Source organism: Solanum lycopersicum, chromosome 3, assembly GCF_036512215.1.
Source record: "Solanum lycopersicum chromosome 3, SLM_r2.1".
NCBI classification, from domain to species: domain Eukaryota; kingdom Viridiplantae; phylum Streptophyta; class Magnoliopsida; order Solanales; family Solanaceae; genus Solanum; species Solanum lycopersicum.
The window spans coordinates 64255746-64282701 of NC_090802.1; the positions used below are offsets into that span (position 1 = coordinate 64255746).

General features: G+C 33.4%; 1 protein-coding gene across 3 annotated transcripts; it reads right to left on the reverse strand.

Moving 5' to 3' along the window:
* Positions 1 to 649: 649 nt before the first annotated feature.
* Positions 650 to 18408, reverse strand: LOC101262500 (probable serine/threonine protein kinase IREH1). Of its 3 annotated transcripts, none has more exons than XR_011220175.1 (17): positions 17435 to 18400; positions 12177 to 12247; positions 11903 to 12085; positions 10435 to 11811; positions 9690 to 9862; positions 9320 to 9563; positions 8119 to 8211; positions 7905 to 8045; positions 7734 to 7826; positions 5960 to 6164; positions 5448 to 5548; positions 3684 to 3772; positions 2061 to 2112; positions 1896 to 1952; positions 1611 to 1784; positions 1448 to 1525; positions 650 to 1128 (listed from the first exon to the last, which is right to left on the reverse strand). XR_011220175.1 is itself a non-coding variant. In XM_010320355.3 (17 exons), exons 1-17 carry the CDS (start codon positions 18117 to 18119, stop codon positions 1045 to 1047), a joined length of 3885 nt encoding a protein of 1294 aa, XP_010318657.1. In that variant the 5' UTR covers positions 18120 to 18408; the 3' UTR covers positions 650 to 1044. The 3 variants fall into 3 exon arrangements, 2 of the variants coding, with proteins under 2 accessions (XP_010318657.1, XP_010318656.1); XM_010320355.3 differs by having other exon boundaries at positions 5448 to 5533; positions 17435 to 18408; XM_010320354.4 differs by having other exon boundaries at positions 1448 to 1500; positions 5448 to 5533.
* Between the last annotated feature and the right edge of the window lie 8548 nt (positions 18409 to 26956).

A 26956-nucleotide genomic window follows, 5' to 3' on the forward strand; every position in this document is an offset into this window, starting at 1 on the left:
CAGGCGAAGAACGGCGGAAAGACGAAATGGGAAGAAGAGTTTTGATTAGAAAACCTACTCCATTGATATATATATATATATATATATATGTCTCAGTTGATTATTGGGTTGGGCTTTATTTTATTTTATTTGCTGTGTGGCGTTCCCTTGAGTTGGGCTATGCCCATATAGGTGCAAGGTAGTGTAATGTTGACTATTATAAAATCCCAAAAGTTTGATTGTTGGGCTGGACTTTATTTTGATACAACCCTTTTTGCTAAATAGAAAGTTCTTTAAACAAAATTGTTTAAGTGAGTATTGCTAAAATGGACGAAAATGATAATAAAATAAAAGTATATTTAAGAGTGGTAACTATTAAATAAAAGACCTTCACTTATGCAATTTTTTCTATTTTAAACATAACCCAAGTCATTTCAAAATCATCTTCAAACTGAGATTTTAATAATTAAAACTTCAAACATATAGATGTGGAATAGGATTTGCTAAAGTCTAACTTTAGACAAGCCAAATCAACCAATAAGAGAATCCCGGATTCCGCGAATAGCCGGAACTTGGAGGACGAACAAGAAGGTAGGCAAATTCTTGCGGAACCAATAAAAAAGAATGAGAAGCCCACTGACATTAAGAGAAAGAGAAACCAACCCAAAAATTGAGATGAGCAATCAATGTCACCTTTGCTGTTTTTTCTAGCTGTTGAGGATAACTTTTACAAGTACAATCAGAGGCCTTGATGCCAAACTAAATGAAACTTCACAGCATTAAACTTGTATGTATGACAAGAAAAAAAAACATCTTGCGGTAGTTAGTCACAAGTCTTTAAGCTACTTGTATATATCTGCAACAGGGACAACAAAAGGTTTCAACTATCTTCAGAAGCATAATACTAGTGCTACAGGATAGAACACCATTAGACAAGGACATACTTTTACAGCACATACATTTACAAGGTATACAGACATGAGATGAGGCTGGCCATTCTTTTCATTACGTCAGCACCGACAGGAAAAATCTAATCTAATATTATGGCATGCAAGTGCCCTTTGGCTATGCATTAGGATTTGTCGGTTGATCATCTTTCCAATCTTTTGAAAGCAAATCGTAATTGATTGACGCAAGCTGGGATAGATTCTGCAGGAAGAGAAGTCAACATAATTAGACCAGTTGTTGGAAGTTTGGAATGGCTCCTAGGCGGCAAAAGAGAACATCACATGTAACAAAAAATGGTAATTGGTTGATCAGGAGCTAAGAGATTTATTAGGTGACACATAGTATGACTCAGGTTCAATACCACAATGATTATGAACTGGAATAGAGAAACTCTTTACTCGTTTAGCATCTTTCCACTCCTTGTTATAACATTGAATAACTTAGTATGCCAAAATGATACCAAGTGCTACTAATGAAAAGCAAACAATCATGAATCAAGTGTGATCGAACAAGAAACTACCTTAAATGAGAAGTTACTAAAAGAGTAGTTGATGGAAGAGCCTGACTCAAATTCTGCAAGACCACCACATTCATCAACCTGTTCAGCAATGCATTGAGAAACCCACGCAACAAAAAAATCCAGATTCACAAATAAACCTTGAATACATAGATCGTAATCATACCAGTTCATCATGGCGATTACTTAAACAACTGCTACTATCACTAACACTATCATTATCGGTAGAATCCTCAAATTCACTGGCTGCGTATACACGTTCATCTGAAGGATTCCAAGAGAAGCGACTCGTGAAGTAACTTGTATCCAGCGCATTTTCTGAAGCAGGCACAAATGCAGCCTGAGAGACATACAAGCATTTGGTTCAACATTAATTAGCTTACGAGATACCTCATTTACCAATCAGCTACTATAGATAAGAGTAAAAATGAAATAGAGATTGCAGTCAAACCTTCTGTCTAGCAAGTGTGTCCCAGTTAATATCCCTAAAGAAAGGGTGCTGTTTCACCTGCATAAGAATTACATTGAATACTCGGATGAATTCCAAAGATTTCCACTTAAAAGAATGAATAGTACTATGTTCATATCTATGATACAACGGAAAAATGACTGTTACCTCTGAGGCTCCTCCGGCTCCAAGCCTCTGGTTGGGATCTTCTCTAAGTAACCTGAAATTTACAATGACAGCAGCCCGAAATTTGAGAAACAGATAGCAGATAGTTCAATGATACATCTATTGGACAGAAAAAGTCATCTTCTGTTTTATTTTTTGATTCAGTGATTTCATTTAATTTGAGAATCGTGTTGTATTTATATATTTTTAGTAAGTAGTAGTTTTCACTGTTTTTAAAAGCTTGTTCATCCTAATACAATGCACCAAGACAGACAGTTCTAGTAAAATCTGAGTAACTGCACTCGAACATTATGTTTTTTGGGGGGTCAAGTAAAATAAAACTAGATAATAGCATTGGGATGTGAAATGGGCCCAAATAGAACAGAACGGATACACCCTTCGGGGTGGCCCAGTGGTTTGGGCTTGGGACTTCATGTTGGATGACTCAAGTTCGAAACCCCCTGCCAGCGAAAGCAAGGGGTTTGCCTTTTGGGCCGAGCAAGCCTAGTGTGAGTTACCTCTCCTATGTTTGCGAGCTATTGCATAGGAACGGGGGTGTTACCCTATGAGTACCCCCAAAGGGTAGTGGCTGCTGGTTTCCCTTGTCATAAAAAAAAATAAAAATAGAATCGACTGGATACAGTGGATTCATGTAGCGAACCAAAACTTGTTTTGGATTGGCATAGTGATTCATTGCACATGCCAAATGGTAGATTCAAGACTCTAACTCATCTCATTTGTTAGAACAGATTTACTTGGCGGTTACTTGGTTTGGGTGAAAGTTATGCAGGTTTAACACCTAGGATTAATAATTCCTGGATTATTTAGTACTAGTGCTTTGCTTGGTTCATGAAATTAAAAATGTGAGATATATGGTGTATAATCCAAAACATGTGATTGGTTTGAAGGTGGGTATATGTAAATTATAAAAGGTCTAAGAGGTAATATTCTTCCCCCAACGTCGGATAAATGAAACCAGGATTACGGAATAAGATCTATATCGGTATTAGGCATTAGCTAATACCAGTGATCAAACACTGTCCAAATACAACAAAATACCGGGTGTAATCCCACAACTGGGGGTTTAGGGGTAGGATGTACACAAACTTTACCCCTACCTTTATGGATTGCAGAGGAATATTATCCTAAAATTTATATCCCGAGATTAGAATCCTGATCTCGGTAACCAAACAGACCCTTTAGTGATTCAAGTGATCACATTTATCCTTTCTGTAGTGAAATTCTTTTCCCGTCCTGAGTTAAGGAATTGTGTTTGAACACTCCGCAGAGGAAGTGTCTCCAAAAGTGAATGCACATAAAAACTTCAAGATGGAAAAGCAATTAGCTAAAAAGATTTGAAATTTGCTATAGTACCACAACCATTGACTAGCTTAAGACAATTAACGGAAATCTTTTAATATAGAACACCAGTATTTGTCGTCAAAACCAATTTAAACATCCGCAGCTCTCTGAAGTCCAGATAACTGATTACTTACTTGGAAAAAAAATTACATTTCATAATTCAAACATGCCTCGGGCCAAAAACAAGAGAAAATAGACTAAATACTCACAGTTAAGAGGGAAAATAATGTTGGGATTCATAAGAACAGCCAGAGATTCTCTTACCGGTCAATCAGATCAAATGCCTCGGGACTCATTTCCTCAGGAACTCCGGGCCAAGGTATATTACGATTGAGAATATTGTCAAATATTTTCTGAATTCAAGAAAAGGTTAATACAAAATTTAGAAGTACTTATGCAAGAACATCAGCATATATATCCAAAAAACAGAAACCCCTCAAAGAGTGCTAAGGCCAGCAATTAACTGTTTAGATCAAGTTTGATATATTTAAGCTATATTTACATTTTTATTCTATAATTAATGTCTAAATTCTTAACTGTAAATAAACAAAAATTAAAAATGTATGATTCATTAAAAGAAACAATAATCCCAATTGATGTGGCGGTGTTTCATTTGCCGCCCAAAGTTAAAGAAAGAAAGACTTTCAATCCCAACTAACATGGTGGTGTTTCATTTGTTGCACAAAGTTTAAAAAAGAAGAAATTTGAAAACTTGTGATCTAAACCAAGTCATAGACATTTGTGTGGCTACAAATTATTTCATTAAGGGTAAAAATGAGAAGTTTTAAGATTTTAAAAGGAATGACATATCATTGAGACAGAGCGAGCAAACAATAGGTAACAAATTAACGGTATTTATTTGTGAGCCAATCGTTTATTGATTTAAGAAAGAAAACTATGAAAAGGTCAAATCTGGTAAGTAAGAATATAACTTGAAGACAAACTCATAAAATCGCCGTGAGTATACCAAGGATCTATTTAGCTGACCCGACTAGTTTAAGATTGAGGCATAGTTCGTTAATTGGCAACTGACAACATGATATGGCATTTCACAATACCTACTAGGGATGTTATTAGTAATACATCCAAAAACATTTAGTAACAAAGTCCACAATATTTACAGGGACTTCCTTTTTTATCTTTTCTTTTATTTAATTAAACTTATTTAATAGAAAAAGAAAAAGAAACTCTAACACTAAACAATTGTTTTCTTTTCTACCTACTCTACCCTTCCAAACCCAGCAACCCCTATTCTTTTTCCTCCCTGGGAAACTCAATGTCCCAACCAAATGACTGGAAATAGGCTCTGCTACTAGAGCAGCCCTCTGAACTCTAAGCGATACTAAGTTAATCAGTTCTCATCATATGAAACATATTTACTCTAAAAAGCAACTTAAAGTCTGGGTGACACTCAAGACCTAGAAATCAAATCAGAAAATATGAGTCACTGTGAGCGGAAGAATGTCCCTAGTGTCACAATTGTAAAAGAAAGTGACAATCTCAGAAACATGACATTCTCTTTATAAGTGAAGATTAAGTTGTTTCTCACAAATGCACTTAGGTCCAGTTTGACTTATTCTTTTTCACCTGATTTTATTACTAACTCAGTTCTATTTAGTATAAAATTGGTTTTCACGGAGTCATTTTCTTTTTAACTATATCCACATATTTCTCTAATACAAATGGTTAGAATGAAATCAGTTATTTAAGGTACGTTAAATTTTCCAAATGAAACAAGCTGTTAATTGAGTATATTTTCCATATAAAAACAAGCATTATTTCAACCTTACAGTTCCAATTTTATCGGATGTCCCTAAAGAGACATTTTAAGTAGTCCTAATCATGCCATATTTTTTCCATAATTGACTGCTTAGGAAACATAGAAGAAAAACTCTGAACCTAATTTAACACATAAAAGAACAATAGCTAGTCATCCTGATATATAAAAATATAAAACTCATAAATGGAATATATTCATAATGTCACAAGGGAAAATAAAGAACAAAGAAAGTGTTACAAAATATTAACCTGAGGATGCTCCGCATTGAAAGGTGGCATGCCAACAATCAACTCAAAGAGGATAACACCCACAGACCACCAATCAGCAGTGAAACCTGAAAAAAATCAAGCTGCGGTAACCGCTTAACAAGAAATAGAACGGCACAAAAAAGAGAATGTTAAAAAGTCCAAATTGTTTTCTAACAGGTTCTATATAAATAATGCAACTTAAACAAAAAAATCAATACAAAGATTTGTAGATATCTAAAAAAAGCAACTATCCCCCCCCCCCCAACACCTTTTTTGGTTCTACATGAGTGTGGTAACCGGCAGAACATGCATATCAATTTTTTTATCATACAGAAGTAATTCCCCTTAACCATCAAGAAGAGACTATGTAATTACACCATAAGGGTAAGTAAGAAGGGGAAAGGTAATTTATACTGCAACAGGTTGATTGCTTCATCTGACACTTCTCGAAAGATAAATCAGCAATTCATTGTCGTTGAAGGTAGAGAACAACAAATAACAGATATACACACCATGTCCTGTTCCTAGAAGGATTTCAGGTGCCAAATAGTCTGGTGTGCCAACAGCAGAGCGTTTTCCGCGCCTCTCCTGCTGATGTTCAGGTGTCAGCAACTGAGATTCATCGTCATCCATCATGGATGTTCCACTGACTGCCGGACCAGACAGGTCATCGGTGCTATTGATTAGACCGACTTTAGAAAGCCCAAAGTCCGTCAACTGTAGAGAATACCACCATTAAAGCTGACTCATCAGCACAAAAAAAACTACATACTTGAACATAATAAACTTCAAACCAGGAAACACAAGAGAAACAGTTCTATCAACAAGCTTTGCATTTGAGCTAGCCTATTATCAAGATATACATGCAAAAGAACAGAATAATTGAACTTCAACCTCAATAAGAAAAATAACTTGCAGTTCAAGCAATTTTATCAAAAGGTGAACTGCTTTTCGAAAATGGCAAACATCTGGATATCAATTGACAATACCTGCTTACATCAGCAAAACTATGAAATTACACTTCAGTGATTTGCGCTTGAGATGGGATATGTTAACATAAGCATACTCACCCCAAGCCCCAAGCTCAAAAAGGAAACAAATGATATAGAATAATACGAGTACGGAAATACTTGATGTAACATTAATGAACTAAAGGGTATATTAATTCATTAAGACCCTCAACCACTTGTATAGTATTTATCATGTTATAATCCACTGAAGAACCTAAGGGTGTTTGGCTAAGCTGAAAGATATGTCGTTACGTAGCATTCCAGGGTAAGCTGTTACACTCACTTTGCAAATAGTCATGTTCATGGTGACCAACTATTGACAACCTATATATGCTTATCATGTTTTTTTATTGAATGACATGTTCCCCAATTTTATATTGAGAGTTGCCTTAATTTTTTTAATATTCCAAATCTGGGCATCTATTTGGTCAAGATTGAAATGCAAAATACCAAATTGATGTGACAAGCCAGGCCCAAGTTCGCTCATGAGATTCCCAATTCAACGGTAGGACTATGAATTACAGATCGACATTCACATACATCCATAACATGCTAGCAAGCTACATAGTTATGACTTATGACCGAGAAATCCTTAAAGGCAAGTTGGTACACAGTTCGGAACTTGGTAGATAATGGCTCCGCACCTTTATCCCTCTGCATATAATACCAGGCTTTGTCCACACTTATGTTCAAACTCCTGACATACGCCTAACCCAGACATTGTGTGTTGTACCCTTACCACTTAACCAAAGCCCTTGAGAACAACATGGATATCAAACATGCAGTTGCTAAAAGTAAAAGCAAGCAGTAGGATATAATAGAAATTTCTTAATACCAATAAAGTGGGCAGAGAACCACAAAAGCACAAGTATTATGCCACCCCATTCCCCAAAAAGTTGAAATCTGGAACTAACATATCTGGAATATAAGTCCAGCAAAACAGTCATATAACAACACTTTACTCAATCAATCAATTACACCTCAATCCCAAATTAGTTGTGTCCATTATATGGACTTCTATGACTATTCTGCTTCAGCATAGCCCATTCCATTAAAATACTATATAAGTAGTTTTTTAGGGTAATTCAGGGGGTTCTCAACAACTAGAAATTCTTCAACTCTCACATTTATACCTACATCAACATACAAGTCTCAACCAGCCTAGGAAACACGCCAAACTGATTTGCCTATACAGATTCTCTGTTTCCACGTGCTCTGGTCTTAGTTAAGTCCGTATTGATAGAACTTAATGAAGTAAAAAATAAGAGACTACTACCTTGATGTGACCATCATGAGCAATTAACAAATTGTCTGGCTTTAAATCACGATGAACCACTCGCAAAGAGTGCAGATATTCCAGAGCAAGCACCTGAACAGCTCAGAATCTCAAATTTATGTTTCACCATATTGTAAGCAATGTTTTTGTAAAGGAGATATAAATACTCACTACTTCAGCGACATAAACACGAGCAACATCTTCATCCAAGCAGCCAAGATTTCTCAACAATGAATACAGGTCCCCACCATTCAAGTATTCCATCACAAGGTACAAGTTCTCGCGGCAAGTAAATGAGTAAAAGAAGCGAACCTAATACATAATAAAACTAGTAAAACAGTTTATCATATCTAGAAATAAAACTTTTCTCGGTTCACATGCTCACCACAAAGGGATTGCGAACTGATATTAAAATATCCCGTTCCGCCAATATACTCTCAACGGCATTTTTGCGTATCATATCTGCCTTCTTCAAAACCTGTAGACTAAACAAGTAAGTGGGAATGCCACAAAAAAACATCGTTTAATATACACACAATTACACCTGTTCAATTAAGATATTGACTGTTAGGCAAAGAAGAAGTGGGATCGCAAAAGCAGCATACTCTATACACCAGAACCGATGGAAGGATAAGATCTTCCTCACTTTGAGTGAACAAAAATTTCATGTCTTACTAAAATAAAGTATAAAGCACAAGAATGCCATTAATCAGAAAACCAAATTCCACTGAATGAGTCAGTAACTGATGCAAGATAGCAGAATGGTTCTTATCCTAAATCTAGGTTCCACAGATCAGAGCTTCTGAGAAGTATAAGTCATATCATCAGAGAAACAACAGACATGCAGACAACATATATCCAGCAAAATACAAATGGGAAATCTCAGTTAAAAAAATTAAGAAATCACACCTCCCTGCTCTCAACATTGAAAAGATATACAGGTGCAGACAATTTTTTGATAAACAAAGAAGCACATGTATACATCATAAAGTTAATTAAGCAACTCTCCTTGCAAAGGTTGCAGGTTCAAGACCTGCATGGGCCACGCAGTGCAACTGCTTACTTTTCATCTTTTCAAATAAAAAATAAATGACTTAAGCAACTCCCCTTGAATAGCCAAAAGGAAAAAGGAAAAGAGAGGTTTTTAAATATTTTCTTAATATACTCAAATATGATTCGTTTTATTCTAAAAGTTCTGTCGTGAATCTCTTTTCTTTCATCTTCCTGAGGTTATTATGTTCCCCTAGTGATGAAGAACATCTTGCCAGTGTAACATAATCCTTCCAGAAAAATCCCCAAATTCAACATAGATTCTTCTTCTAGAGATGAACAAATACATATCAAAATAAAGTGATAATGTGGAGTTCTTGTCCAGTTTTCTTTTGGCTGGGGTTCAGGGAGACAAAGTTCTACAGGTGCTTGCTCACATGCCACATGAAAATAATCTTAAGAGCAAGGGAAAAACAATGTCCCTAAGTTGATCAACAACAAAAAGAAAAATTAAAAAGAAGAACTCCTATAGAATTTACCAGGAGGAGAGTTTATCGACAAAAGAAAAGGACTCCTACAGCAAACTGTCTGTGTACCTTAATGGCAAAGAAATCTCCGGTGGTTTTCTTTTTCGCCAAGAAAACACGGCCAAATGCCCCACGACTAATTGGCTTTATTATCTCGAAGTCATCTATAGAGGTACGGTCTTTCGAATGAATAGGGCTGGTTCTCAAGCTACGTACAACATCATCTTCCAAGGGAGCATCTTCATCAATGACGGAGCTACTGATATCAACCTTGTCATCATCAACTAGTTCACATAGTTGCAAATACTTCTCCCTGGATGACAAAAGAAAAGGTATTAATCCTTCTGTTGCAAATAGTTCCACAATTCTTATAATTTCGTCTTCTATTTTCCTCGGAAAGCACAGCGAGGAATAAATCACAAGTACGAAACTAACTTACCTTATCAGCTTTTCTATGCGGGTTGCAAATGTTTCAACCGTAAGTGCATCCCACTTTCTGCGCTCTGTCACAACTTTCAGATCTTCAAGGCAAGAGATCAAATAAGATGTAGACCGATCATCATTTAAAGGTGTGTTCGCCACACATCGAGCAATATCTGCCAGTTCATTCATCTGCACCATCAAGACGTAGAACAACAAAATGTTCAATTCAGAACTCCTAAATGAAGTTAATACCAAATATACTACACTAACACGAGCAACTGTAGGACATAACATAAATATTACTACACTGAACCTTTACACTAAAAATAGGAAATATCATTAAAACTTCCATTCAAATGAAATATGTTGCAACAAACACAAGCTTCTTAAACAACCAGGGGAGCAAATCCCAGGAATAAGCCAAAAATACCTATGTTGCTCGGACTCTTCACAAATGCCAACGGGTGCGTGACGGATTCGCCAAAAGCAATGTATTTTTGGAAAATCTGAGACGGGTGCATCATCAAAAGTGGAGAGTCCGCACAACTAAGGAAAATACAGCTCAAATTGAAAATGAATATCATATGTCCACCTCAAATAACATTTGCTAAGTGATTACATATATCAATAGACATACACACACATATACATATACATACAATTACAGGCAACCCCTGCGAGCTACAAAACAAATCCTTATACCAGTATCACCAAAAACAATGAAACTAAAAAGTATGCCGCAGATATGTACTGGCAACTACCTGAGGAAGATCATCATGCTCCGAGAAACCACCTCTACCTGCCAATAGCAGGTCTATCTGGCTAGTCCGTGGTGTCTGCAACGGGGACCTAGGAGTCATGCTGCCTGCAGATGATGTTGTCATTCCTTGATCTGACTTTGGTCCAAAGCGAGTTTTACATGACATAGTAGGTAAACCTTTAAATTCATCCATGAACACAGAGTTATCTGCTTCAGGAAAACAATCCAGCATGTCTTCTGACCCTCGGCGTGACCAATCACTAAGTTTTGGAGAGAGGGGTTCAGATTCCTCAGTCACACTAGAGTTTGATACTTTTGTGACATCTGGGCTTCCAACAATGGGCTGGAAGTCTTTCTGTGAGAATGACTCCATGAGCTTCTCAAGAGTATCTGTAATTCTAAGCAAGCGCTCATTAACACTAAGACCCTTTTGATCACAACGATCGGCAATAGCACATATTCTGGAGTGATCTTCTACATGCAAAGTGGGAACCTCATCCTCACAAATGCGGCAAATTATTGAATTTTCGTCCAAAACACTTGGTTGATCACCCCAGTATCCCCAGGAAACTTTATGCTGGTGCTTGGAAGGAATTGAAGAATGTGCATGAGAATCTTTAGCAGAAAGAAGCTCAGGATGCTTGTCAGCAGCTAGATTTACATCAGGTATTCCTCTTTTGTCCACTAATAGCTTTGAAGGTTTAATATTGCCATCAATTGTGTGCTCCTTGAGTGGAGAAGCTTCTTTGGGACTTTTTACTGCTGGAGTCGGAAATTTCTTCATCCGATCCCCTCCTCCAGGAGTCTCCAATTTTTTTGGATTTTCAGCTTGCACAACCTGAGAGTCCTTTTGATTTACAGCCTGAACTCTCTTCCACTCTAACCCATGTTGTTCCTGACTATAAGATTTTCTGGGGGCCGGCACCTTTGGGAATTGCATAGGACCAGACATCATAACATTTCTTCTAATGCCAGGAGGAATGCGTTTTTCCACAGGCTGCAACGACTGACGAAGTTGAAATACGGGTTCATCCTCAGCAAACGCACTTTCCTTATGGAATTGAAGCAATCGTGTACACCTTGTAAGTATAAAGAGCATCCTAGTATGCAGCTGCTTTAGCGTACCCATTGGAAGTTCCTGACGTCTATCATCCAACTCCTGAACAATCCCCTCACACTGAAGCCAAAATTCCCCCGGTGATGTCATTGCACATCTCCGAGCCAAAACCAACAAATCTTCAATAGTTTCTTGCCATTCTGGATGAGTTTCTGCATTTTTTTCAAGAACTCCAACCAGATCTGCAGCAAAAATGCGCAGATCAGAGTCCACTTCCTCCTTTGCTTTGTCGAACTTTGTTCTAATCATCATTAAGACTTCCTGTTAAAATTGCAGAAGAACTGGTTATAATTGAAAGCAATATGCTGATCATTTACTAAATTAAAGAAACTAGCAAAAATGATAAAATTACCTCCAAATTATTTAAACCTCGAGGCTTCCAGAATGGATAAGGCCGTACACCTTTGGAATTAAGTTCATGGGAAAAACTTTTTATATCTGACGGGGACCTTTTCCTAGGTGCACTCGTTACCCGCAGTATAGCTTGTACGCGAGGAGATTCGGACTCCTTTGGGTTTTCCCATTCATAAGATGTCTAGAAAGCACATCTTTGTTAGACTAAGGATAACGTTACAGCAACAAAAGGAATCAACTAATACAACAGGTACTCTGAGAACCCTCCTTACCTTCAATTCAGGAGTATATACATCCATGCCCCTGAGACCTCCAGAATGGCTCCAAGATGGATTGAATTGCCCTATCACAAAAATGCAATAGACAATATAAAATACTAGTCATGAACCATGGAAACTCTATGGCCAATGTTATACATGTATTGCTTAATGTGAATAAAGTATAAGATATTTTGGATCATGTAAAAGTTTCTGAACTCTAGATGATGTTCACCAGTACCCAGAGGTCTAATAACAAATTAGCTACAAATCTTTTCTTAAGTTTATTAGGTGTATTTACAACAAAATAAGTATGCCAGGGAATATTCAGCAAAAGAAAAAAGACCTTTCCCAAGTAGGAGAAAATGAAGGGAAAGAAAAAGAACATGTTGACTAGAATTTAACATATAAGGTTGTGAGGAATCTAAGAACATGCTAACAATTACTGTCATCCAAATGCATTACTGCCAATTTGCATCTTTTTTCCAGAGTTAATTTGTAACAGGATAAAGGGACACCAACGCTAATGCACCCAAAAAAAAGGAGCAGGGTAACATAAGGTTTGATTACCGCATGTAGTGAAAAAGAGGTAGTTGCAAAATATGTAATGGACTTGGAAACTTGGGAGAACCAACTGCATTTCCTTTGTCATATTAATAGTTCTTATTTCTTTCCTCAAAGTGTATCTCCACTAGTACATAATGTTATTGGTAATCCACATGACTAGAACAGTTTATTGTTGAAGCTTGATAGTATAGGATTGGCAAGCCAGCTAATGTCATGAACCTTCATTTGATTTGATCCCTGGAAGGAGTTGTCTTCGGTAGAGAGCACTTTATCTAGTTAATGCACATAGTAGACTTAGTATCCCAACTACCACATTGGAAACGGTGTACTACATACTATGTAGAATTCCGGATTCTTACAAAGCTCCTTGAATGTTCCATTTTGTATTTACCTATATTCAAATGACTTCAAATTGACAGAGGTAATATGGTAAAATTACTCTTTTATTTATTGTTACTTAAGGGGTGTACCAAGTCTAACATTGACAAGTAAAGATGACGGAAGGAGTAGACTATTTGGGCAAACTTTTATAATAGGTTTATTTATTTCATAAAAGAGAAATCCGTCTGTGACCCACCCTTTGGACCAATCAAAACATTCTGAACTCGGTGGATAATGGGTCCGCCCCTCTACCCTTCTCCACTTAAATACCGGTCTTCGCTTTGCATGGTGTGGGCAGGGGCGGACCCACCCTTTACCGTGGGGGTGCACGTATCTATCTTGAAAAACTGGTAGAAATTAAGATATAGCTAACAGTGCACCCATAAAAAACATAAAAGTGCTCTTGTGCAATTGATAGAATGTAGAAATGTCATCCTCTAGACCAGGGTTCAAATCCCACTTAGGACTATTTTTATTTTATTTTAAGCTTAGACCTTATATTTGAGTTATGTTTATGTTTAACTTAGACCTTATATTTGAGCTATGTTTATATTGGTGCACCCAAAACCTTTAAATCCTAGGTTCGCCTTTGGGTGTGGGGCTTGAACCTGCAACCTAAGCTACAAATCCTCCACCTTTTACCACTCGAGCTAGGCCTCGGGGGCCTTCATCATAGATTATTACTAATTAATTATTCTCATAAATTCCTTTCCCAGTGATATAATACAAAGTTACCAAGTTCAATAAAAAAATTATCTCTTCATTCTAAGAATCCATTTCAGCCAGTGCTTAAAAAAATTCAGAATCGCCTTCGTTTCCTCTTCTCACTCATTTCCTGCTATCTTATCAAATTAATTTTACATAATTACCTTATTTATTTATTCCCTCATTATTACTAACTAATTTTTCTTTTAAAATTCCTCTCTATTTGTTTTCTCTTATTGCTAATTAATTATTCTCCTAAAATTCATCTCATCCATCTTAATATTTGAGCGCTTTTCTCACTCCTTTCACGTGCTTAAGATGTTTTTCCTTCTTCTTTCCTATTTTCTTCATTGTCATTGGATTTTGAGTTTTTAATGTGTGCTTGAGACTTTTTTTTAGTTGAAAAAGGGGGCAGGTTTAATAGGAATTGTTATTATTCATTTCTTCATTTTATTTCTATTTTCATTGATCTTAGTAGGGATTATTGTGCTTTTGAATTCGAAGCCTTTATTTTGCTTTGCTTACAAGAAATTCAAATATCAATTATGCTTACCACTTAGCATGTCAGTTTCTAATTATTTTTGTTTTACAAGGGAAACCACAATTGCTACCCTTTGGATACACACTGGGTAAAACCCTCGCTCTAACGCAATAGTGGCAAACCACACAAAAGAGGTAACCCACGTAGCAAGCCTGGTGCGACAAGCTCGACCCAGAAGGCAAACCCCTTGCTTTCGGAGGCGAGGAGTTTTGAACTTGAGACCTCCAATATGGAAGTCTCAATCCCAAAACATTAGGCCACCCCAAAGGATATGTTAGTTTCTGAATTTTTTTCTCTTTCTTTTGGTTTCATTGATTTCGACTGTCTTTTCCTACAAATTGATTGATCTGTGTAGTTGCAGTATTTGGATTCTTATATTTTCGAAGGATATTGTTAATTGTCTTTGAATTGGCATTTTTCGAAGTAGTTGTTATTAAGATGATGTTTAACATCAGTGAAAATGGTATGCTCATGTAGTTTCTTGTGGCGATATATTGATTCCAAATTGATGTTGTCTTTGTTTTGTCCATTCAAGACATGTACTTCAATTTTGGAGAAGGCTCACACTTGATACACAAATGAGTAATGACATAACTTGAATTTAAAATTAAATATCTCGAATGACAAACATAAAGAACCAGGATTGGATGTGTACTTAGAACAGGGACATGCAATTATGAAAACATTTGAGAAGTAACTGTCAAGTATTAAAAAAAACAACGAGAACGACAGAAGTTGTCTACACCTATTAGACTTCCTAATGATCTTGATTGGGTTCATGACCAGAATTTGGCTGATTACTAATGTTCCTTTTGTTAATGAACTATTCCTCGCACTGCTTCACATTGCTAGATCACCCAGTCACACGGTGATCTCATCATCAACCATAAAAATGCAGGGCATTGCAAAATACGGAGAATCTACAAGGAAGAGGTCGTTTAGTATCGACCCAAGTGTAGTTGTATAGCTTGGACACACTCATGAAGTATGTTATCTTTTGCATGGTCTACCCCCTCAAAAATGCTCATGTTGCTCAAAAGTCAAACCGATATGAATTCTTTCAGGATCAAGCCAATAAGCATGTATCTCCACAAGTAGTCTTTGTTGGTCAAACTAGTACATTTGTTGCTTGTGGTGAAAAATTACTTTTGTCTAATAGATTCCAGTCTCTTTTCATCGTCACTTTTTTTTGAAAATGGTAATTGTTTCTATTTATGTAGAACATTAAATATCCAAGACATCAATGATCGAGACAATATCATTAGAGTAAATCTGATTACACCAAAAACACAGTGTCAAAATGCAATTCGGTTTGACTTGTTACATACTACTCAACCTATTCTCAAAAACTCTAAGGATCATCTCTTACCATATTGTCCATCAAATAGTGCCGGGACAGTTCTCCAGTTACTTGTGTCTCTACTTCTTCCCAGCTATAAAAAGCCTCTGGAATCTCCCCATGCATGGCCAGGAGATGTTTTTAAGTCTCACGAACAAATACCACAATTGGTCAAGTGACTTCGCATTGGATGATAAATGATTGACTGTTTCTGCATTTTTCCCACAGAAAAACATCCAGAGCAAAGTGTAATTCCCCTTTTCATTAAAATTCTTCTGGGTCAATATTGCTTCTTTAGCCTGCAACCACACAAAGCAAGACACCTTGTAGGGGATCTTGGCTTTCCATAGATGTCTCCATGTCCATTTGAGTAACTGCAGAGTTTGATGGTTCAGCTTTTTGTATGTTGTACGTACTTTAAAAATCCCTCTACTTTGTCTCAAGCACTGAAATTTTTTCACCGTCACTTTAGCCCATAGATTCCGAACATGTGCAAAAAGAGTTGGACAAGTTATTCCCCTATCCTCTATCACCCTAAACTATGTTCACTATGTTTCTAGCCATCCTTTTATTAGTTTTGCATCTAGTAGTGGGAGTTTGGAATGGCTTGTTTTTAGTGGATTTTGGCTTAAGTTCTTTTTAGGTGTTAGAAGCATTTGGGTAACTTACAAAGTGTTTAGGCTGAAAAAGCACCCAAAAAGGCCAAAAGCCAAAATTTGGATGTTCCTAACTTGTGGCTTTTACATTCTAACTTATAAGCCACTTTAAAAAAAAAGTCAATCCAAACACCCCCTTAGTTGTTTGACTCGTGCCCTCAATTGTGTCATAATATTCCTTGTTGATATGATTCTTTTGTCATGCAGTACTGCGGTATGGGGAAGATTATTGGTGTAGGGCGTGAATGACAAGGTCTTTACTGCCTTAACTCTATGAATTCCTCCATAACATATCCAATAACGTATCCTCCAAGCTTAATTCACGAACTTTATGGACATTCAAGTTTACCCAAGCTTAAGAAGTTGGTGCCCAATTTTTATACGTTAGATTGTGAGTCATATCAGCTTAGGAATCATATCCAAATCACATTTCCACGTATTGTTGAGAGTTATGAAGAAACTGTTTTTTCTTTCATTCACTGGGATCTTAGTAGAGCCAGCTCGACCTTAGGATTTCTCTATTCAATTAGTTTCATAACTACAATTGAAGTATATATCACTATAACTGAAATCTTGAAATTGCCAAATTTATAAAATAGATTATCATATCTACATTCTACATTTAAGCCATATTTAAAAGATAAAATTGCTACTAAATGGTAAAATAAAACGCGATTATTTCTAAATTTAGTTTCCAAATTCTTTGTTGTATCACTTGGTAATATAGATTTTATCATTTTAAAGGTATCATCTCCTTCTTTTAACAACTAGCATTGAACATTTAATCATGAGACACAACTAAAATTCCTACAAGTACAAATCTTATTCCTACTAAAATCCTTGCAAGATTACATAGTGCCTCGTTATACTTCTAAGATTTAGCAACACGGTTGGCCAATAAACATAATGATTCCCCGGCTTTGTAATGTGATTCATTATCGTAATGTAAACATGTCAATGAATCCATAGTTCAGCTAATGATCGTCTCTCTTAGTGTTCTCCACACAATTTAACTGATAGATGTCAGTATCATCATCGATATTAAACATACACAACAAATATTGTACGTGATTTTTGCTCTAACCTGCTCCAGAAGATGAGTCTCCGGCCTGCAGCCTAGATGTTCCAGGTATATGTTTGCTTCGGTCCTTCAATGCAGCACTCCCAGCAGACATACCATCTGAATTGCTAGCATTATCTATCCGACCAGCATTCTCAGCCGACCCCAATATTGACTTCATCTCATCCTTCTTCCCTAAACTCTTCTTTCCCCAGCCAGAGCTCACCTGCTCATCGCCACCTGTCTTAGACAAATTGCTAGCACCCAAAGCATTCCCTTTATCTCTACTCCCATACCCAAAAAAACTCTCCTGCGGTAACGGCCCTGATCGAGTCTTAATTTTATTCAATCCCAATGACGATGCCATTATCGGTGACAACGGAAACGAAGTAGCCCCAGCTTCCTTAGTTTCCGTCACCCCTTTTTTTTCCTTAACTTCCCCAGTACTGGGTTTCTCTGAATTCTTAATCGGAGTCGAATTCTGACTTTCTTTTCCTTTAGCATCCTTTTTCTTATCCCTAAAACTAATAAAACTTGACAATGAAGTGGGGGTACTTGGTGAATTGTCCTTTGAATTAGATTTACCTTTCTTCTTACCATCAGATCGAATTGGGGAGTTTGAACCACTGGATCTTGGACTGTTGTACGATCCATCTGGGCTAGAAGTATCCGATTTCTTCGATGAGAAAAAACGTCCTTTGAACACCATCTTTAGGGTTAAAATCACTACTTTTTCTTGTTGTTGAAGGTAGAAATCACAACTCCAGCAGCCAAAAATGCATGCCGGAAGCTGCAAGTGTTGCACTAAAGCATGAATGAATGGGAAAAAAAAGAAAAAGGAATTTAGTCAAAGAGACTGAACAGTTTTTGGTGTTTTACTGAGTGGGGCTGAATTGAAAGAAACAAGAAGAAAGGCAAAAGACACTTGTTGAGAAGTTGGGGAAAACTCCTATTTTTGTATTTGAGTTTTTTGAATTGGAATTTTCTTACAATTAAAAATAGAAAGATTCACACAAGAAAAAGAAAAAAATAATGGATATGATTTAGTGTGGATAAGGTCTAAAGTAGTCAAGTGGTTAGTTACTATGAAATATGTTTATTTATTATGATCATGACTTTTAGTACTTCAGTGTTTAATTTTAATATTTATTGTTTTGGAATATGGTTGAAAATGATATTTGTTTAGAAACAAAAGAATAATTTCTTAATCTTTTCAAAATAGTTTATTTGTTATCTAGGATAAAATTAGCCCTTTGATTCATTTTCTTTCACTAATATCCTCCATTTCTCTATCTTTTGTTTCCGACTTCATCTCTATTTCTCATTGATAATATTTAAATTTGTTTTGCTTTTTAAATTTATTTTAATATATCATATTTTTTTACCTTAAAATTTAGAATGTACCTCGTTCTTTATAAATAGATATAAAATGTCACTTAATTACTCGTAAAGTCATGAAAATTTCATTGAATTAATTCATCCATTAACTCGTCTTACAAGAATGTCGTCATCTAAGTTTATGCCACCGTTAACACTACTACACTAGCATCACATCTAATCACTGAAATATCATAGGAAGCCAACTGAAACTACTAAAATTAATAGAATATATTGAAATTCACCATTGTTGACTTGAAGCTTTGAGATCCAAAAATTGAAATCCCAAAAAGTGTTATTATATATATAGTTATTATATATATAATAACACTTTTTGGGATTTCAATTTTTGGATCTCAAAGCTTCAAGTCAACAATGGTGAATTTCAAGATATTTTTTTAATTTTAGTGATTTCAGTTGGCGCATATATATATATATATATATTCTCTTATACCCCAGTATATATTCTGTATATCATGTATATTATCAAACTTTTCCAGTTTGGGAAGAGAAGATTTGGGCCTTTCTAATTACGGGCTTCATGTACTAAAAAGGCCCAATTCAATCGAAACTAAGAAGGGAAAATTGTATATAATAGCAAACTAATAACCTAAAATAAATGGAGTAGCTAGGGTTTGATTTAATTGTGCTCCATAGCAAACGTTTGCAAAAAATTGTCAGGCGCCTCTCTCCCGAATATCTCTCTCACCATTCTCCTCCAATCTCTCGCTCGCTTCCTCACTTTTTATGCAAACACAAGTGTATAAAAATTGTTTCTAATTGTATAAAGGAGAGAAAATCGTATAAATACATAGATTTTTGTTCCCCTCTCTCTCCTGTCCAGTTTCTTTTGTCTTTATCTCTTTCTCGTTTTATACAATTTTCAAATTGTATCTAATTATCTCTTTCTCGTTTTGTACAATTTGATTGAATTGTGTATTCCTTGTCAAGTCTCTTTTGTCTTTCTCTCTTTCTCATTTTATACAAATTCAATTTGTATATAATCGTTCTATACACTTATAATAATACAATTCGTTTTATAAACTTCGTTTTTATACAGTTCTCTACCCAAGTGTTTTTCTCTTTCTTGTTTTATACACTTCGTTTTATACAATTTGCTTCAATTGTATATGTATAATGAATTATACATTTTTTATATTTGCTGTGAAACTCAATTATGCAAACTTTGCTATATAATACAAATATGAATTTTTTATTTGTTATATGTGAAAGTTGCCTGAAAGATATACATAGAATGCCTTGTACAAAATATGTTTCTCTTTTCGACTTCAACAAACTACAAAGATCGTTAAAATGTAAGATAAAATATAGTATGATTTTTTTGATTTATTAACTAAAAGATAACTAGTATGATAAAATTTTATATAATATATATATATATATATATATATATATATATATATATATATATTCTCCAAACAACGATTCAGGTTGTTACTAAACATTTCACTCTTTGATTCGTAAAAAATCAAAGGTGTTTACTTTAACCAAATAATTATAATAATCAAGCGCTTATTAATTCTTAAAGAAAAATGATTCGATGAGGGGTATTTAATGGATATTTTTGTTATACGCTTATTTTTTTTAATTAATTTACAACTTAGCATAAATAAATTATGAAAAAATTTATATATTATTTTATGTCGGATAAATATATAACTAAAATATGATTGGTTAAATTTTGTATTACTAGACACTACATAATTAATGTCCGAACTTTAAATAACTAATTTGTATATTATATTATTGAAAATATGCCATCACAGTTATAACCATCAACTATTTGCGTACAAGATAAAATGACAAAATCCTTTGTGATCGTCTCTCTCTTATAGCACATCCTTTTCTTTTTTATTTGTCCATTCAAATAAATTAAAAATTAATATATTTTTTAATATTTATCCATAAATAATTATATAAAATATTGTACTAGTAAAACTTGGATTTAAACTATTTTAGTAAAATAAATTTGTTAAATAAATAGGGATAATGTACAAGTACCCCTCAACATATATCCGAAAGCTCAAAGACACACCTATACTATACTAAAACCCTATTACCCTCCTGAACTTATTTTATTGATAATTTTTTACCTTTTTCAGCCTACGTCTTGTGAGCCCAATGCTGATTGACTTTTTTTCAAGCAAATGTCACGTAAGCCGAAAAGGAGTAGAAAATTACTTACAAAATAAATTCAGGGGATAATAAAAGGGCAACTTTCACATATAGCAAATAAAAAATTCATATTTGTATGCTACAGCAAAGTTTGCATAATTGCGCTCCATAGCAAACATAAAAACTGTATAATTCGCTATACATATACAGTTGAAGCAAATTGTATAAAACGAAGTGTATAAAACAAAAAAGAGAAAGACACTTAAGCAGAGAACTGTATAAAAACGATGTGTATAAAACGAATTGTATTATTATAAGTGTATAGAACGATTGTATACGATTTGAATTTATATAAGATGAGAAAGAGAGAAAGACAAAAGAGACTTGACAAGGAATATACAATTGAATCGAATTGTATAAAACGAGAAATAGAGAAATTAGATACAATTTTAAAATTGTATAAAACGAGAAAGAGAGAAAGACAAACGAAACTGGGCAGGGGAGTATTTTTATTGTATAATTATAAGTGTATAGGACGAAAATATATATACTTACATGTGTATATACAATTTTCTCACGCTTTATACAAACAGAAACGCAATTTATACATTTCGCTTCTGTTTGTATAAGTGAGAAAGGCGAGGGTGGCGAGCGAGATTTGGGAGAGTGGCGAGCGAGAGCTGGAAGAGGGGAGAGAGGGGAACAAAAACATATGTATTTATACAATGTTTTCTGCTTTATACAATTAGAAACAATTTTTATACATTTGTGTTTGTATAAAAAGCGAGGAAGCGAGTGAGAGATTAGAGGAGAGTGGCGAGCGAGATATTTGAGAGAGTTTGCTATTATATACAATTTTCCCATAATAAAATTTTAATATAATATAAATGTGTCTCTAAAATTTAAACATTAATTAAGGAGATAATTATACATTTTCCCAAGTAAATATTCAAAGTGCCAAATCAATAAGGAACGGAATAATGATAAAAAGAAAGGGAGGAAGCATCAATTAATTCCTTTATTAATATGTGTAAAGTTGATAAAATATTGAAGAAGTGGAGTTGTTTTGGTAGGTGTTATATAATTAATTTAATTAATTTATTCATATTTTTATAACAATAAAATTTATTAATTCCTACCGTAATAACAGCCCATGGTTTTGGACCACGTTGGTAACACCTTTTTAAATTATTTAGTACACTTTTTGTTTCTGGAAAAGCAATTGAATACAAATGGGCGTGTATTTCGAGGATACGACTTATGAATATTATGATTAAAAATCAAAATTTATTAATCTCTCCGTTTCAAAAAGAATAATCTTTTTTTTTTTAAGTATGTTTCATAAAGAATAATTTTTTTTTTAAATAATAACTATTCATGTGACATGTTCAAAATTACAAGATTAAAAATTAATTTTGTACATTTGACATAATTTTAATTTAGGATCACATGATCAAAAGTCTTTTTTATTTTCTTAAACTCCATATTAAATCAGACTAAATCATTCTTTAGGAGACCGTGGGAAAATAAATTATGCTTATTTAAATATTTTTATTATTGCAATCAAATAAGTAATTTTTAAGTAAATCAAATTACGAATAGTCAAGTTGATAATTTTATGTGTCTTATCATCGATAAGACGCAAGTAACTCATGTAGATAACTAAGTTTATAAAAATTCTTGCAAATAATTTTTTTGAATTAATAATTAAACTGGCCATTGACTCAAATATACATCTAGTGATAACTTATTTTCTTTTATAAACTAAAAAGTTAAATTAACTGAGAGAAACAAATCTCTATTCGTATATTCTTAACAACATATTTTATTGTCTTTGTATTCTTATTTCACAATAAAATTATTTTTGCTTCGTGATAACTTGTTTTCTTTTATAAACTAAAAAATTAAATTAATTGAGAGAAATAAATCTCTATTCGTAACTTCTTAACAACATCTTTTGTTGTCTTTGTAATTCTTATTTCATAATAAAATTATATTTGCTTCTTTTCAGTTTCCTATAGGAAGATATATTTTTCTATTTTAAAAACTTCAATTTCCTATTCTATGTAACTAAAATTTTGATTTCCTTATTATTCAAATACACATATTATTTAATTTAAATTGTATAACTTTAAGGACATGCTATAATTCAAAAAAAAAAAAAACCATCAACAATGTGATATATCAATACTAATTTATAAAATTATTTTAGACTTAAAAAAATCCACATGTGCTTCTGTTGAAAAGTGGTACTCTTCGTATAATTTTTTATAAAAAAAATATGGAGTAGTTATTAAATTAAAAAGTACGGAATAATTAAAAAAATATGATAATTAGGGGCCTAAACGGTAAAAACTTGCTATCAATTACGCAGGAAATGACGTATGGGCTTAAATTTGGGCCCACAATTGGTGGATCTGTGAGTGTGGGCCCATCACACAGTAGCAACGTGCATTTTAATATTGTTTCTATATTAATTAAAGTATTAAACTACCTCTCACATGCCTTCAAATACAATATACTTTGCCACCAAACAAAATTTAAAAATTATATCCGCCATTTGTCTCTATTGTTTTAACTCGACATGAAATATAAAAAGTTATTATATTCTGAATTTTGTAATTTAAATAAGAAAAATATATTGTATATACTATTATATCTAATTTTATGGACTTAATTGTGTTATATGAAAAAATTGAAAGGAAAAAAAAATTAGGACAAATAAATTATCGAAAGATCGTTTGGGATGGATGATCAATTGGTTTGGAGGTGGTTTATCCGCCCGAATGACCCAGGATTGATCTCTCTCAATGTCTTCTGAGTCGAGCATCTCGCATAGGGCTTGCTTAGTGCATTTCATATCCCCTGTAGGACTTGCCTAGTGCAGTTTACGTCCCCCTGTAGGACTTGCCTAGTGCAGTTTACGTCCTCTGTAGGACTTGTCTAGTGCCGTTTACGTCCCTTGTGTGGTTTCTAGGCTGCAGTTTACATTCCCTATGTGGTTTGTAGGTTATTACACAGTGGGTGGTTTACTCAGTGCACATAAAGTATTTATCGAAAGAGTAAAAATTATAACTTCTGTAGATTATCGCGACACGATTGATATATCTCAGTGTCGGCACCTAAAGCATCTTAACTAATATTTCCATGATTATTATTTTTTTTATTAAAAAGAAAAAAGAAAAGAATAAGAAGCTAATTTTGCTAGGAGAATCAATTTATTAGTAAAATATGTCCCATTATTGAGAATAGATAGATAGGAAATTTCCATAAGTGGGTTTGTATCTGATTTTAATATTGTTGACAAAAACAAATCTGATTACAAAAATAATATAATTCTATGCATTTGTAGTCATCTAACTACCACGATATAATATGGAGTATTAGAAAAAGTGAAGACATTTCTTATAGTTTTTATAGTAATAAAGTCTAATGAAAATTACTAAAAATTTTGCCTGAATGTTCATAATTTTAATAGACTGAACCACTGATCAAAATTAATATCGACTCAATAAAATAAACTTATTAATTAATAAGTAAAGATAATAATATAATCATATTAAATTAATTATTATATTTAATAATAAATAATACGATACGATCTCATACTAAAATAATCGTCACAAACCAGCTATTAATTTAGTGCAACTGCGATTTGTCAAAAATCCAAAATAATACTGCAAGAAGTAATTTCAAATTTATATATATATAATATAAAGCTATTTCTTAGAACTGTCAATATGGACTAGTCCATCTCATCAGGGCTAATTCATACAGACACATTTTATAAGTCAGATCGGGCTAGCCTATTTTTAGTGTGGGTTAGAAAACGGTTGTCCCAACCCACAAATATGTGGGTTACAAACTTGTCGGGTCAACACTTTTTTAAAAATTATATTTTTATAATTAATAAATTAAATTATAAATTATAATTTAAAAATATTATCATAAATATCGACAATACAATATTACATGTCACAAATAAAATTATTTATGATATTTATTAACTTTTTTTAAAGTAAAAGTATAATATCTAAATAGAAATATTAAATTAATTGTTTTGAGTTCGAGCTCTCTTTAATTTTAAATTTTAATATTATATTATATTTTTTAATTAATTTTTTTGGCGGTCGGCTCTATCGATATTTTTCAAGCCCCTCAAATAAGTATACTTGTTCAGGCCGGGTGGAAAAACTTTTTTTTTAAATGGACTTCAAAAATTTAAATATACCCTTATTAAATCCAAAATCAGATCAAATTGACCTAACTGACCTAACCCATATTGACGACTTTAATCTTTCTATTTTTAGAAGAGTCCAGCACATCTGGTAAGTCATATTCTTAAATTATTCGTAATATTAAATGGGGTTAGACTTATCTTTATTATTTTAATTTAATAATGACTTATCATTTCTACTATTTATATTATTTTACTAATATAATATGTATTTTTAAATTGTTATTAAAATCGAATCTTCTAATATCTTCTTAGCATGAAATATGAATGAGTTTAAAGCAAAATTAAGTCATGGGTGGCGTGTATTTATAAATATATGATGATTTGTATTATCTTATTATTTTAATACTTTTATTATATTATATTATATTAAATAAAAATATTGTCCATTTTCATGTGCTTAGTTGAATTCAAAATTCATGGATCTCGTTTGAATTCAAAAATTTCAAGATTCCTTACTTCCTTTCTTTTTCCATTTTAAATAATATTTTTGTAATTTAAATAAACATTGAGGAGAGTATTCAATGACAGTGCCTTTTTTTAATGGATTGGAGTATTCTACAAGAAAATAAAATAAAATATGCGATCTTTCAAGCAACCCAACTTCTTTTTTTAGTTGAAAAAAGCTTATACTCATTTTAATAATGATTTCATCATTTTTATACGATGAGCATAATTCCATATTTCTAAAACATAATATGAGCATTTGTTGCATTGACTTTTTGCCAAATCCATAGTTTGGACTTTGAAGTAAAATGTTAAGCATGTTTGATTTTTGGTATAATATATAAACATGTTTTATAATTTAACTTCAATTAGTAACTATCTTTTTAATTTTGAATTTCACAAATAATTACTTAAATTTATATAAATCCTACATGGCGTAATGCTGGATGTCACGTATGATACAAAATTGTCATGTACGGTGTCGGACGAATGTGTCAATTTGCTCAATTTTATGCAAGTTTAAGTGTCTATTTATGGACACCCAAAATTAAAAATCATAGTTATCAATTAGCGTTAAGTTAAGAGTCACGTTTATGTAGTACTCCCTCTGTCCGATAATGTTTGTCATATAGCGCTTATCGAAAGTCAATTTGACTAATTTTCAAAAGAAATTAGATCACATTAATTCAATATTTTAAACAAAAAAAAATTATATATTCTAAAACTATATGAAAAATACTATAAATTACAATTTTTTGTATATTAATATGATGAAAAAATGCATCTTAAAATATTAGCCAAAATTTTTATAATTTGACTTTATAAATAAAAATCATGATAAATAATACCAAACGAAGAAAATATATGTAAATTAATATCTTTGTATAATTATATAAATATTCTTTAAGCATTGAAATATCATATCATATCATACCATGTCCACCTCTACTAATATTGGGTGATTTAATTCTTAAAAGAAACAAAAGTAAGTTGAAACGAAAGAGTTAATTTTAAGAAGGCCGAATTGGATGGTGCCACGTGGTTCGTGTTGTAGCGAGAGCCAGCTGTTACCGAGAAACTGTACGATCCACGCTACCCAAAGATGTGAACATTAATTAATTATAATTATTATAAATGATAAGCCAAATATGAATACTTCACGTGTTTTGCTACGTGTCTTTGTAACACTCTCTCTCGTGCTGCCATTGGACAACGTGATTTTAATGACAGAGGGGTTACATTTCATCTTTTTCAACTTACGTGACACACGTAATTTATAAATATACGTAGATATTGAAATTTATGAAACTCTTTCAATTTGAATTAAGATGGTAAAAGGTGTGTTTAAT

Excerpts from the sequence above, each read along its gene's own strand:
- LOC101262500 (XM_010320354.4), bottom strand. The coding sequence starts at position 18,119 with ATGGTGTTCAAAGGACGTTTTTTCTCATCGAAGAAATCGGATACTTCT. Across the intron at positions 12,086-12,176 it reads TATATACTCCTGAATTGAAG|ACATCTTATGAATGGGAAAA; the intron begins GTAAGGAGGGTT and ends TGTGCTTTCTAG. Across the intron at positions 9,564-9,689 it reads CGCATAGAAAAGCTGATAAG|GGAGAAGTATTTGCAACTAT; the intron begins GTAAGTTAGTTT and ends TTTGTCATCCAG.